The 14,469-nt window shown below is 41.3% G+C and overlaps 1 protein-coding gene across 1 annotated transcript; it reads left to right on the top strand.

The window, feature by feature from the left end:
• Positions 1-1,631: 1,631 nt before the first annotated feature.
• Positions 1,632-14,141, top strand: LOC111855298 (uncharacterized). The gene is made up of 7 exons (XM_072702380.1): positions 1,632-1,700; positions 4,559-4,583; positions 4,747-4,790; positions 5,425-6,651; positions 6,931-7,177; positions 7,718-13,638; positions 14,007-14,141. The coding sequence occupies exons 4-7, from the start codon at positions 5,425-5,427 to the stop codon at positions 14,139-14,141; spliced, it is 7,530 nt and encodes a 2,509-aa protein (XP_072558481.1). The 5' UTR covers positions 1,632-1,700; positions 4,559-4,583; positions 4,747-4,790.
• The last annotated feature ends 328 nt before the right edge of the window (positions 14,142-14,469 follow it).

The following is a 14,469-nucleotide window of genomic DNA, read 5'->3' as shown; positions in this document are numbered from 1 at the left end:
ACACGCTGAGTAGTGGGTAGGAATTCCAATCATCCTACCAAATTTGGTAGGCCTAGGACTTACGGTTTAGGCTGGGCATTCAGTTTTAGGGCAGAAAAATAATAATAACTAGAAACTGCAAGCAGTTACTAAAGGGTCCAAAGCGTAGGACAATCGGACTGGTAGGACAGTAGAGGAATAAGGGCAGAGATCCGGCGGCCATGGTAGTAGAAATTTAGACAGAATTAGTCAGCCATAACAGGATGCATAATCAGCGTAGGTCTAATGAGATATGACTATATATGTTACTGGATTTGGCACGACATAGTGAATTTGACTGGCAATAAAATTTAAGTGTAGGACAAGTAGGACAGGAGATATCGACCAAAACGTGTTGTGGGGCGCAACGGCGCCCCCCTCTGACTGACTGGGATGGGTCGGAGAGGCTGAGTAGTGGGTAGCAATAGGAATCTTACTGCCAAATTTGGTCGGCCTAGGACTTACGGTTTAGGCTGGGCATTCAGTTTTATGGAAGAAAAATAATTATAATCGAACCCTCCGGAGGAGTGCCTGAGCCCATCTGAATGGCTTGGTTAATAACAAAAATTGAAGCTTCATTGACCGTCATGTGGAAAACGCCTTTACATCTCCACAGCTTGCTTTACGGAGAGCATGCTGTGCACATCGGGCTGCCTAGCTCAAGTACCCACCGAAGCTGGGTTTGAACCGGCGACCCTCTGATTACAGGCACATGGACTTAACCCACTGCACCACACGCTGCTTTGGGTAAGATTGGTGGGATCGGTAGACACCTTGCTACCTGATCTGGTAACTCGTTTTAGCTGAATTAGCCTAGGTTGGTCTTAGACATATATAACCAGTGGCTGCTTTGGACCCTTAATAATCTTAACAAAAACAATAAGGTTACAAAGCACTACATGCTTTGGACCCTTAATTTACAAAAACAATAAGGTTCCATAGCACTACGTGCTTTGGACCCTTAATTAACAAAAACAATAAGGTTCCATAGCACTATGTGCTTTGGACCCTTAATAACAATAATAATCTTAACAAAAACAATAAGGTTCCATAGCACTATGTGCTTTGGACCCTTAATAATAAAAAAAATAACCTTAAAAACAATAAGGTTCCATAGCACTACGTGCTTTGGACCCTTAATAGTAACAAGATTTATTCACTAAAGTTTCTAAAGACTATGTATGTTATATGTTGACCTCTGTGAAAACGATCTTTTGAAAGAGGCAGCTGATGCTTGAAATGCTTCTGTTAAAATTTGACAATTTTTAACATTAAAAAAAGCGTTTCGGGGAACAAAAGATTACTGTTATACTAATTAGTCAGTGTCACTGTAGTAATTCATTACTTTACATTTTAAGAGTTTGGTTAAGTTTTTTGTCAGCGAAATTTGTTTTTAATTGTATGTTGAAGGTTTGCTGCTGTATGTTTCAATAGTTAGGTCTGTATAATTTAGCGTAAAGAAATAATTTCATAAAGTGGTAAGCTGATTAAGCATTAATTCAGAATAGCCGTGAAGAGGCGTTTTAGTGGCGGCCATTTTGTTTCTTGGTTTCTCTGAGGTAGGTTGACAAATAGGCAGGGAGCTGTATTTACAGTTTTGATTGGCTGACGTACGTGACCACTCCCAGGTCTCAGTCATAGGAAGGCTCCTGCCTCACATTTGACTTCTAGTCTTGCAACAGGTAAGAAGCTACATATGTGTAATGTTATGTTTTTATTCGTTTGTTGATGCTTTGCTGGTTTTTAATTGTAGTTGGTTTATTTTGTGGTAAGGTTTTAAAAAAATATTTTTAGTTCGGTCTTAGGCAGTAGTGTTTGAGCACTAATGTAAGCGTTTGTTTCTGTAGTGTTAAATGCGCCACGAAGAGCTGTGGCAGCCATTTTAGGTGTCTTGTATTTGCTAAGCATCTTCACATATACGGTCTTTCAGTAAAATATACTTTTATTCAGTTTAATTTTGTTTGTATAGCGCACTGTCAGAATTTTAAATTGTCTGAAGGCGCTTTACATTATCCCTGTTCATATAGGCCTATGTTTTAAAGTAATATATTTTGTAATGCAGCCGATGGATTTGGCAGCAGTAAATCACGTGCAAGTGACCAAATTAATTTTGGTGCAGAAGCGCAGAGTGTGTTTTAAACGCTGTGTGTCTGTGGCATGTCGTAGTTTTATGTTTTTAACATTTATAACTACGGTAGACGTATTATATTGAAGTAGTTTTTAAAACCTGAATTGGCTCCTACTTTCTCTCCTGACATGGATTAGGTGGTCACCCTACATGTATCCATATTAAGGATAACTACTTTAATGAAAGGCTCCCCCTACTATGCTAAATTGTTTGGTTTGCCTTGTACTTTTACTAGTTGGTTTCTTTGATTGAAAGACTCATCCAGCTGTTTCACTTTAACATTAGTGACACATGCATGATTATAGGAGACTGACCAATCAACACACAGCAAGAACTCGGTGCTTAACTGAGATCCAGGTCTTTTTAATTGAAATGGTTAAAATGGTAGTTTGCAAATCCTGTCATAGCTCGTAGTGTCCCTCATGACATGGATTGGGTGGTCACCTTATCAGTGGTAGATTTATAAATGCGATAGTTGCTGAGATGCATAAGCGACTACCGTTGGGAAATATGTGTTAGATACGCATTCTTGGTACAAGTTGTTGGTTTGTGACCAACAGTAAACGCATCTTACAGTCAAGTTTTTTTTGTGTGTTTTATTCTTACTTTAAAAGAGAAAATAGTACTGAATGCAGATGTGTCGACATTAGCCTGCTTTTGAAATATCTGTATTTATTGAAGTGCATAAAGACTTGCATATAGACATGAGTGGAAATAGACTGGTTTTCTGAAAATGGCAGTTTCATTAACTTCATTAATTAAATTATCATGCTAAACGTCTGTATTTTTTATTTGAGACATACTGGTTGCTTGTTTTGCAAGTATGTTTTCCAAAATGAACATATGTAAAAGTTAATTTAAGTGTGTGGAACAATGGTCATTATTTGGTGATAATTTTTAAGTTTGTATTTTTAAGTTGTTTATTCTTTGTTATTGGTCATTCCATGTCAAATCATCAGTTTTGGACCACCTCATCACGGATTGTAATGAATGCTGATTTGGTCAGATGAGTAACTCATGAAACTGAAATTTAGCGTGTCTTAGATCAGAGGGAGGGAGATTTAAGCAAACAGTTTTAACTTTTTTGTGGGGGGGGCGGTGGAGTATGACTGCATATATTTACCTTAATGTAAGCTGCACAGAAATGGTACTCATATTGTTTTAAAGCTATTGTCCAGCTGTATAGATTGAACAAATTTATATGCCATCCCCATATGAATAATTGCTGTGTAATAACTGATTAAAATGGTAGGTTTTTTTGGTGTTGAATTTCTATTTCAAAAGTGGTTATTTTTTTCCTACAGTTAGCTCATAAAAAAATTTGGATTTTGAGTTGTTGCTGAGATACGATTACTTATCTGAAATGTGTATCAAAACCACAATTCCTCACAATGCTGTTAGCTTTGGGGGGTGGGACACCGTCAGGATTCATGGTGTTCATGGACAGCAGTCAATATAACAACTGAACTAATCACCAGAACATTTATTTTATGAGATATGTTTGTCTGCTTTTCAGGTGGTTGATGCAACATATTTTCCGATGTGCGCTCTCTGTCCGCTGGTGGGAATGTGCTTGTGTATGTCCGCGCATGTGTCTGTGCGTGCGCATCAGAGCAGAAGTCCGCCATGCACAATACAGAGAGCAAAGTTAAAACTTTCTGTCCCTCAATATTGATCAAAGACATGCCCAATTTCAGTTTCATGACTTGATTATCTGACCAAATCACCATGCCAAGTGTCGTTGAAATCAGTGACGACAAGGTCCGAATGTCTGATGATTTGACATGGAATGACCATTATGTTCACCATGGCTATAAAAAAGGTTTAATTGGACATTAAAATGTTCTGTTTGATCTAATTTGTCACTTATGTTAACTCCTATATGCAATAAGCTTCCTTAGTTTAATGCTCGCGCTTTTAGTACTGATTCGGTTATTACCATTATATTTGGGCAAAATCAGTTAAATCTTTCTATAATGGTTAATCACACCAAAAGAGCTGTTGAACTAATTAGATTTTTTTTTTTATCATAGTGTCGCAATATACATCGCAGAAATAATAAATATTGTAATGTGTTTTTTTTTCTTTCCCCTGCAATATTGTGCAACCCTAACCAGCATGAAACAAATCTGTGTGGCTGCATAACGTCCCAGCCATGTTTTTTCACTGTATTTTTGTCAATTTGACTGCTGTGGCTGGATCTTAAAGTGAGAACCTAATTTATCCTTTTTTTATTTTTGTTACTAGTTATGCAAGTTGATAAAGTTCATACCAACCACACGGCTATGATTGTTACAGTGGAAAATGTTTCTGTATGTGTATGTGAAGTTTATCACACTGCTGCGTATACTAATGAAATGCTTGTACAATAAATGCACGTCAGTCATTAACTGATGCATGTTGTCTTTGTAGACTTTGAAGAGCTGTCGCATCAAAGGTGAATATTTTGAAGCCTATGTCTTTATCACCAATTATGTTTTAGCTTAGGTCAATCAGCTTGAATGACCTTAAAAGGCATATCAAGTTTACATGTTTTCAACAAAGATGACTGTTGGGAAATGTTGACGCAAAGAAACTTGGTTGTCTTTTTTTCTCTGCAGATTTCTGGTGGACTAACACACTAGAGAAGACAAAGTGATAGGCGGTATGCTTTGTCCACTTGGAGAACCCTGCATTGCTTGTTCATGTCATACTATTTAACTGCATAGATTTGCTATAGCAGTAGAAATGTATTATTCTAATGGTAATTATCTTACTGCTTAACACGAAACAGCTGTGCCATTGTGTGTTGCATAGACATTGGATGTGTAGTGAGAGAGAAGCTGTCACACAATATGAGAAATGGCCACAATACTAATTTTAAGCAGCCAAAGTGTATTTGTATCGATGGGATTAGAAATCTGTAGGTCTTTCAATAAATTCTATTAGACTGACGGGACAAATCGGCATACATGTGAAACATTTAGGTCACTGGGTGTTGAGGCAAAACTTGCTGATGTGTGTGATATGGATGTTTGGCAGTGTGACTTACCTGTTGTAGTGTTTACTGTCTCTGTTTTAAAAAATCAAGTCATGTGAGACAGATGTATTATAGGTTAAGGAGTGTAAACAGGGCAGAACGTTGTTGGTGTAGAGTCTCACAGAAGACCACCATTGGAACCGCTCCTGACAAAACACATCCATGTATATGCATTTGACATTATGACTGCAAAGTAAAGTTGGAATGAGGTGTTTTGTATTTTTTCTTCTTTTTTTTTCTCCCTCCTGTTCATCTGCAGATGCCTCGCACCAAGGCATCCCGCCGTTCAGCAGCAGCGAAGAAGAGGCTAATGGATAGGCGTCGAGCTACTGCTGGTGATGTTGTGGCTGAGACTGTTGACGGGGTTACTTCTATTCCCCAACCCAAAAAGGAGCTGACCGTGACTAATCTGACGAGCCACAACCAACAGCCTGACCCCGCTGCTGCTGCCCTCCATGTCGTGGCTATGACTGATGACGGGGTTATGTCTTTTCCCCCCTACCGGAATAGCAAAAAGATCCCGACTGTGACTTTCCCGACTAGCCACGACCAACAACCCGACCAGGCCGCACAGCTGCGGCCTGTGTCTGTCATGGCTGCGACTGATGACGGGGTTACGTCTTTTCCCCCCTACTGGAATACCAAAAAGATCCTGACTGTGACTCTCCCGATAAGCCATGACCACCGGGTTCCCACCCTGGGTGCCATTTGTAGGACTGATGACGAGTTGTTTGTGCCTTCTCTTTATAAAGAAAAGGCTTTGACTGATGACGAGGTTTTGCAGCCGCCTCAAAAAAGAAGGGCTGCTGCTTTACGACCATCCATTCGACCATCCATCCGACCATCCATACTGGCATCCAGAATGCCTCCTTATCTGCCTCATTTCATTATGCCTTCTAATCCGACACAGTCTATTTTGCCTTCTAATCCGACACAGTCTATTTTGCCTTCTAATCCGACACAGTCTATTTTGCCTTCTAATCCGACACAGTCTATTATGCCTTCTAATCTGACACAGTCCATTAAGCCATGCAAAATGGTGTCTATCTTGCCTCCAGATCCCCCGGATCAACAGCAGCATGTGAACCCTGTAACTGTACCTGTATCCCCTCATTTTCCTCAGGCATCTACAGTGAGAGGCTCATTCCATCAAGGACACCGACGATTTGGAGTCAATGGCAACAAACAGTGTGTGGCTAATAGTTTGATGGCTATGCTGATGTGTAAAATAAAGAATGTCTTAAGCTGGTTGGTCACAGACCTTGATCAAGTGCTGCTGAACGGAGACAACCTCTACAGTACCATCAGAGACGCTGGGAGAATTCGAGATGCTTCTGGGTATCTGTTTGTCAGAGATCTACCGACAGAGTACACATTGAATGGTGTTACATTTGCAATAAAGTACCATGATGACATGTTTGTTGGATTGTTTGGCGTGAGCAAATATGGAGATATGTGTGATGTTCTTATGTCAGCTGATGCAGCGGTAAGAAGAGTATTCTCACAGTATGATGCATGTCTTTTTACTCTTAAAGTAAATACATGTGCCATCATTAAGCAAGGGTCATGGTATGTGGTGATCGACTCCCATTCCCGACGAGGAGATGGAGCAAGCGACGCATCAGGCAGAAGTATATTGGTGTGCCACTCTACCATAGATTCTTTGCTAGACCATGTGAATACCCTAGGACTATCTTTACATGCAACAGGGGAACAGTTTGAGATTACAGCTGTGAGTGTGACTAGTCGAAGCATCCTGCACCAGCATCCAGATGGCAACTCCCCAGTCACCAGTGTCAACCAGCTTACCAGCATGTCAGACCGTCTAGATGGTAAGTCCTCAGTCACCAGTGTCAACCAGCGTACCAACATATCAGACCATCCAGACGACAAATCCTCAGTGACCAGAGTCCAGCAGTTTGCCAGAATGTCAGACAGCCAATATGGTGTGGTAAGGCCAAATGTGACACATGATGCAGAACCTGAGGTTGATGTCCGTGTGAACAATGAAGGTGATATAGTTTTTATCAGTGAGCTACGCAGTGAGCAGTTTCTGTTCAGTCCTTTGACAATCCAGCAGCAAAGAAGGCTTTCCTGTAAGCTTGGTGTGGTGTACATTGATCATGGCCATGTAAACATGGATGCAGAGTTTCCAATGGGTGATCCTTGCAGAACGGTGCCAATCACTGGTGATGGTAACTGCTTTTTCAGATCTCTGGCTTTTGCTATTACTGGAAATGAGAAAGAACACAGGAAAATTAGGTGTGCTATTGTTGCTCACATACTAAGAAATGAATCCAGGTATGTTGCTTGTCTTAGAGATGGTCACTCTTCTGTCACTGAGTATGTCACTGCATCACGGATGAAATATGTTGGTACTTGGGCATCTGAGGTAGAGATTCAAGCTGCCGCTGATCTGCTTGGTGTGGATATTTTCACATACTCTGACAACAAATGGTTGAAGTACTCCACATGTATTGGTTCTGATCAGAGAGGTATATACCTGAAACATTGTAATGAGTCACATTATGAGGTTGTAATTTGTGTGAAAGGGCATGACACTGAGGGTTGTGCAACACAATGCTCTGAAATGGATAACACACCATCTGAAATGGCATCAAGTCGACGAAAACTTGAACGAGAAAAAAGACGGTATGAAGTAAGTATGGTGTACAAGGAGGAACAACTTGAGAGAAGCATAAAGCGCTACCGTGAGGATGAAGTGTACAGAGAACGTGTTAAACAGTCAAGTATAAGTAAGTATGCAACAGATATGGGGCACCGCAAATATGTACAGCAGTCAAGTGTGAGCAAGTATGCAACAGATGATGGACACCAGCAACGTGTAAAGCAGTTGAGTGTGAGCAAGTATGCGACAGACGTTGAACACCAGCAACGTGCGAAGCAGTCGAGTGTTAGGAAATATGCCACAAATGTTGAACACCAGCAACGTGCGAAGCAGTCCAGTGTAAGTAAATATGCCACAGACATTGAACACCAGCAACGTGCGAAGCAGTCAAGTGTAAGTAAATATGCCACAGACATTGAACACCAGCAACGTGCGAAGCAGTCAAGTGTAAGTAAATATGCCACAGACATTGAACACCAGCAACGTGCGAAGCAGTCAAGTGTAAGTAAATATGCCACAGACATTGAACACCAGCAACGTGTGAAGCAGTCAAGTGTAAGTAAATATGCCACAGACATTGAACATCAGCAACGTGTGAAGCAGTTAAGTGTTGATAAATACAAAACAAACAGCGATTTTGCTACTGCAGTAAAAAAGCGAAATGTTGAGAAACGAACTAAGCAGAAGGATAAAAGAACAGATATTGCGTATGTGATCGAACAATTTGGAGAGAAAATAAATACAGGCCCTGTATACATTTGCTCAGTGTGTCATCGAATGTTGTTTAAACACCAAGTTGTGATATGCAGAAAAGATGAATACTTAAAAAAATCACAAGGAGTTGCATTACTGGCAATGCAGTGCATAACTGACACATACTTACACAAATGTATAGATACTTGTTCTGATGATTGTAGCAGTCTGTTGGGCCCTACAGGTTCATTATGGATTTGTCACACATGTCATAGAAAGATTCTTGATGGGAAAATGCCAGCAGAGAGCGTTGGAAACTGTCTAGCTCTAGACCCAGTTCCTCCTGAGTTGCAGTGTCTAAATACTCTGGAACAACATCTGATTGGTATTCATATTCCTTTTATGAGAATTGTGTCTTTGCCAAAAGGTGGACAAAATGGTGTTCATGGTCCTGTGACTTGTGTCCCGTCAAGCATTTCGAATGTAGCTGAATCTTTACCAAGAGTGAACAATGATGACCTTATGATCCGTGTGAAGTTGAAGCGGAAGTTAACTTACAAAGGGCATTACAAATATGAATTTGTGCATCCAGAAAAAATAAAGAAGGCTTTGGTGTATCTTACAGAGAATAACAAATTTTATAGCAATGTGCAGTTCAATGATGACTGGATTAATCCCCTGCAGAAAACTGAAGTGCCTGGAGATGTAAGTGACATACATGCAGATGAAGAGCGTAATGAAAATAACATGGAGGATGAGGAGATGGATGAAACTCTGCATGATAGACAACAACATGGCATGTACATGGATACGTGTCTTCAACCTGTCGACATAGCACAAGAGGTGTTGGATCAACACTTTGATGGAATCATGTCTATGGCACCTGCAGAAGGAAACAACCCAGTGAGGCTTCTAACTGATGAGTCAAATGAAGCTAAATGTTTTCCAGTCCTTTTCCCAAAAGGAACAGGCACTTTTCATGACAGAAGGAAGGGAAAACTGACACTGTGTAGGTATTTAAATACAAGAATTCTTAATGCAGATGGACGTTTTGGGAAAAACTTGGACTATATATTTTATGGGCAGTATTTGTCTGAGCTTCAGCAGGTTGTGTCAAATGTGTCAATTGCTGTGAGAAAGGGCTATGATGCACGGGATAAGTGTCCTGTCACATCAGAAACTTTGACAAATAAGGAGTCTCTACAAAAGATGTTCAATTTTGATGAAGGTTATAAATTTCTAAGACCAATCAGAGGCACCCCTGTTTTTTGGCAAAGTGTTCAGAAAGATCTGTTTGCAATGGTAAGACAGCTTGGTATTCCCACATGGTTTTGCTCATTTTCTTCTGCTGATTTACGCTGGAGAGAACTTATGACAGCAATCTTCAAACAAGATGGCATAGATGCATCAAGTGCTGAGCTTGACTGGTCAGAAAGGTGTGCACTGTTGAAAAACAATCCTGTGACAGCTGCCAGAATGTTTGATTATCGATTCCACTGCTTCCTAAAAGATGTCATCATGTCAGAAGCACAACCCATTGGCAAAATAGTTGATTATTTCTACAGAGTAGAATTTCAGCAACGAGGATCACCTCACACTCACTGTTTGTTTTGGGTGGAAGATGCGCCTAAGGTTGGCAAAGATGATGAAGATGAGGTATCAGCTTTCATTGATCAATATGTGACATGTGAAATGCCAGAGGGTGACGATGAAATGCATGAAATTGTATGTAGTGTACAGCAACATAGTAAGAGGCACTCAAAAACATGCAAGAAAAAAGGGAAAACTTGTAGATTCAATTTCCCACGTCCTCCAAGCAACAGAACATTTGTGTCATCATGTAAACTTGGAGATGGTGAGACAGATGGACAGCCCCTGAAAAAAGAAGTAGCAGACGCTATCATGAAAAAAGTGAAGGATGCTGTACTAAACCCTGAGGCCAACTATGACTCTGTTTATTCCTTATTTAGTACAATTGGTATCAGTCAGGATATATTTCAGGCTGCGTACTCAAGAATCACAAAGAAAACTACCATTGTTCTTAAGAGGAGACCATGTGAAGTGTGGGTCAACCAATATAACAGAGACCTTTTACGCTGTTGGAATGCAAACATGGACATTCAGTTTGTGGTTGATGCATATTCATGTATTGTGTACATCATTTCCTACATTTCCAAAGCTGAGAGAGACATGGGACTGCTACTGGCAAATGCTCAGAAAGAGGCCTCCCAGCAAGGTAACCTTGATGCAAAAGAAGCTCTTCGCCAACTTGGCAGTGTTTTCCTGCACAATCGTGAAGTTTCGGCCCAGGAAAGTGTTTATCGTCTGACTAACATGAGGTTGAAAGAGGGATCGCGAAAGGTGCAGTTTATACCAACCGGAGAAAATGTGGTAAAAATGAGCCTTCCATTGAACGTCATACGGAAGAAAGCTGAGTGTGAGAATGAGGATGAACAAGGTATTTGGATGAACAGTATCACTGATAGATATAAAGCCAGACCAGAAACAAAAGAGTTTGCAGTAATGTGCCTGGCGAGATTTGCATCTGAGTACAGAATACTATGTAAGTCTCAGAGCTCATGCCCTGGAAGTGTGCAGTTGGACAGAAAATTAGGATTTGTGAAGAAAAGGACACGCACAGAGGCAGCTGTTGTTCGGTATGCTCGCTTTTCACCCACAAAGGACCCAGAAAAATATTACCACAGCATTTTGCAACTTTTTCTGCCACATTATTTCGATGCACAATTAAAACCTTCTACTTTTGGCAGTTACCAGGAATTCTATGAGACTGGTTGTGTCAAGGTCTTGGATGATGAATTGCATTCAGTGAAACTGGTTGTGCAGTCAAACATGTCAAGTTTTGAAAAGGAATCACATGCAATTGACAAAGCTGAAGAAGACTTACAGCAGCATGGTGTAATGGAAGATGCCTGGGCAGAGATTTGTCCGGAAACTGAACGTGAACGGCTAGAGTGTCTTGCTAGCAAATCCAACACTACACCAGAAATGAGAGAACAACGTGATGAGATACCAGATTTGTTACCAAGGCCGAGGCGCTATATGTTGCATGACAATCCTTGTGGTATGTCCAGGCAGGAAGCACTGGCTTTGCTTCGCTCACTGAATAACAAGCAGTCTGAGACTTTTTACAAAATACGAAACTGGTGTTTACAGAAGGCACGTGGTGAAAACCCAGAACCATTTCATGTATTCATATCTGGACCTGGAGGTGTGGGCAAGTCGGTCTTGATCAAAGCAATACATTATGAGGCAGCTCGTATCTTGCGTCAGTTGTCACAAAATCCAGATGAGACACACGTGTTACTGACTGCTCCAACTGGGGTTAGTGCTTACAACATCAAAGCTGCAACAATACACGCCTGTTTCCATATTGCAACGGACGCAAAGCTGCCATATGAACCACTTGGAGATGAAAAAATAAATTCATTGAGAGCTGAACTGGGAAACCTGCAAATATTGATCATAGATGAAATTTCAATGGTCGATCACAAGCTGCTTGCATATATTCATGGCAGATTAAGACAAATCAAACAAATTGGAGATTATTCTGCTTTTGGAAATGTCTCAATCATTGCTGTTGGAGATTTCTACCAGCTTTGTCCTGTGAAAGGGAAAGCTTTGTATACTGAGGGTAAAGCTGTTGATCTATGGCAGAATCATTTCGCTATGGTGGAGCTGACTGAAATTATGAGACAGAAAGACATGCAGTTTGCACAGTTGCTGAATCGGCTAAGGAAACGCAAAAGGGGTGATGCAATGCTGGAGGAAGACATTGCTATGCTGAAACTACGTGTGACAGGTGAAGGACAAGACAGTACTGGTCTTCATATTTATGCAACCAATGATGAAGTTGATCAACATAACTACCATATGCTGCGGAAGATCTGCTCAGACCATGTCATCATTCATGCTCAGGATTTTCAAAGGGTTGCTGCAACTGGCAGACTGGAAAAGAAACATGGACATCATGCTAATGTTCAGAAGACATGTCTCCCCGAATCACTACATGTAGGTGTCAATGCACGAGTAATACTTCTGAAAAATATTGACGTTTCAGACGGCTTGGTAAATGGTGCATTTGGTACAGTTAGTGACATCTGCTTTGATACTGATGAGGATTTTCCATCAGAGATATACATCACATTTGACAACGAAGCAGCTGGAAAGTCACTCAGGGGAAAGAAGCCATGCCTAAAAGCAGGGTTGGACAAAGCTACACAAATCAAAGCAGAGGAGGAGAGAGTGACAAACAGTGGTGGAACACGACGGCAGTTTCCATTGAAATTGGCTTGGGCTTGTACAGTACACAAGGTACAAGGTCTGACAGTGGATAAGGCTGTTGTATCACTAAAGAAGATATTTGCAGCTGGACAGGCATATGTAGCATTAAGCCGTGTCACTTCTCTGGAAGGCCTTATAATAGAAGACTTTAAGGAGACTGCTATATATGCAAAACAAGACATTGAGACTGCAATGCAAAGCATGCCTGCATTTATTGAGCCCGTCATGGAAGTGCCATCATTATGTAAGATTTTACTGCACAATGTTGAAGGACTTACATGTCACCTGGATGACCTAAAGCAAGACAGAAGGTATATGGAAGCTGATATCATCTGCTTGACAGAGACATGGTTAAATTCAAAGGAAGACACAGAAGGTGTACAGCTGCCTGGATTTTCATACCATGGGAAACCCAGACATCAGGCATATGATGGTAGTGATGCTTTCTTTGCTGAACTGAAGAAGCAACAACATGGTGGTGTGGGTTTGTATTATAAAGAACATACCAACTGTACTGTGACTGATGTACAGTGTGTCAACATTGAGTGTGTGCAGTTCATTGTGGGCCTACTAAGAACAACAGTCTTGGTACTATACAGACCACCCTCGTATAATCTGGCAATCTTTCAGAAGAACCTGATGCAGTTGATCACTCGGTTGGACAGTGTGGAAGGTGGGAAAATCATCATGGGCGACTTCAATGAAAATCTTTTGCAAGTAAGTACAATTGCTAATTTCATGGAAGAACATGGGTATGCTCAACTTGTGAAAGAAGCAACCACTGGGAAAGGCACTTTGATTGATCATGTGTATGTGAAAGACATTGTGACTAACGGCATCTCTGTTTCAGTAATGCCGACGTATTTCAGCCATCATGAATGTATAGTGCTACATCATCTATAAGAAACTGTATAAAAAAATATGAAAAAATTTGTCATGCAGTAAATCATTTGACAGTAAGTACAATTGCTAATTTTATGGAAGAACATGGGTATGCACAACTTGTCAAAGAAGCAACCACTGGGAAAGGCACTTTGATTGATCATGTGTATGCGAAAAATATTTTGACTAATAGAATTTTTATTTCAGCAATGTCGATGTATTTCAGCCATCATGAATGTGTAGTGCCACATTATCTGTAAGAAACTGTATAAAAGACATTATGAGTAAGAAACATAAATTTTTTGCTGCAGTGATAGTTTTCTGGGGTGCGTCAGCCTCAGGAGGCTGGCACTACGACTGGGGCTAGGGCTGTACTAGGGGCGATTGGCAGGGAGGCTTGGCCTGGTGCCAAGCTTTGGGGGTTAGGCCTGGGGCTGGCCGTCAGCGGCTACCACTGGGGTTGCCGGTAGGCTGTGGGGGGCTAGGACTAGGGCTGGCCTTCAGAAGGCTGCAACTAGGCCTCAGAGGTTGGCAGTGGAGCTGGTGTTTCAGGGCTTGGCATTTAGCCTGAGGCTGATGTTGGGCTTTGGGGGTTGGGGTCGACCTTGAGGGGGCTGCTGCTGGGCCTGGGGCTGGCACCATGCTTTTGGGGGCTGCGGCTGGGCTTCAGGAAGCTGGCACTGGGGCTGAGGCAGGGGGTACTAAAGCTGGACATGGCGGCCTGTTGCTGGGGATAAGTCTGAGGTGGGCTGCTTGGGTTACCACTAGGCATAGGACTAAGGTTACGGGAGGGTCACT

The sequence above is a fragment of the Paramormyrops kingsleyae genome, chromosome 18 (genome assembly GCF_048594095.1).
Source record: "Paramormyrops kingsleyae isolate MSU_618 chromosome 18, PKINGS_0.4, whole genome shotgun sequence".
NCBI lineage: Eukaryota > Metazoa > Chordata > Actinopteri > Osteoglossiformes > Mormyridae > Paramormyrops > Paramormyrops kingsleyae.
This window is presented reverse-complemented; position numbering and strand designations above follow the sequence as displayed.

Bases quoted from the DNA above. Each gene is read 5' to 3' on its own strand.
- LOC111855298 (XM_072702380.1), top strand. From the start codon at position 5,425: ATGCCTCGCACCAAGGCATCCCGCCGTTCAGCAGCAGCGAAGAAGAGG. The intron at 7,178-7,717 runs GTGATATAGTTT...TTTGTGTGAAAG, and splicing joins TGTCCGTGTGAACAATGAAG to GGCATGACACTGAGGGTTGT. The intron at 13,639-14,006 runs GTAATGCCGACG...GGGGTGCGTCAG, and splicing joins CTAACGGCATCTCTGTTTCA to CCTCAGGAGGCTGGCACTAC.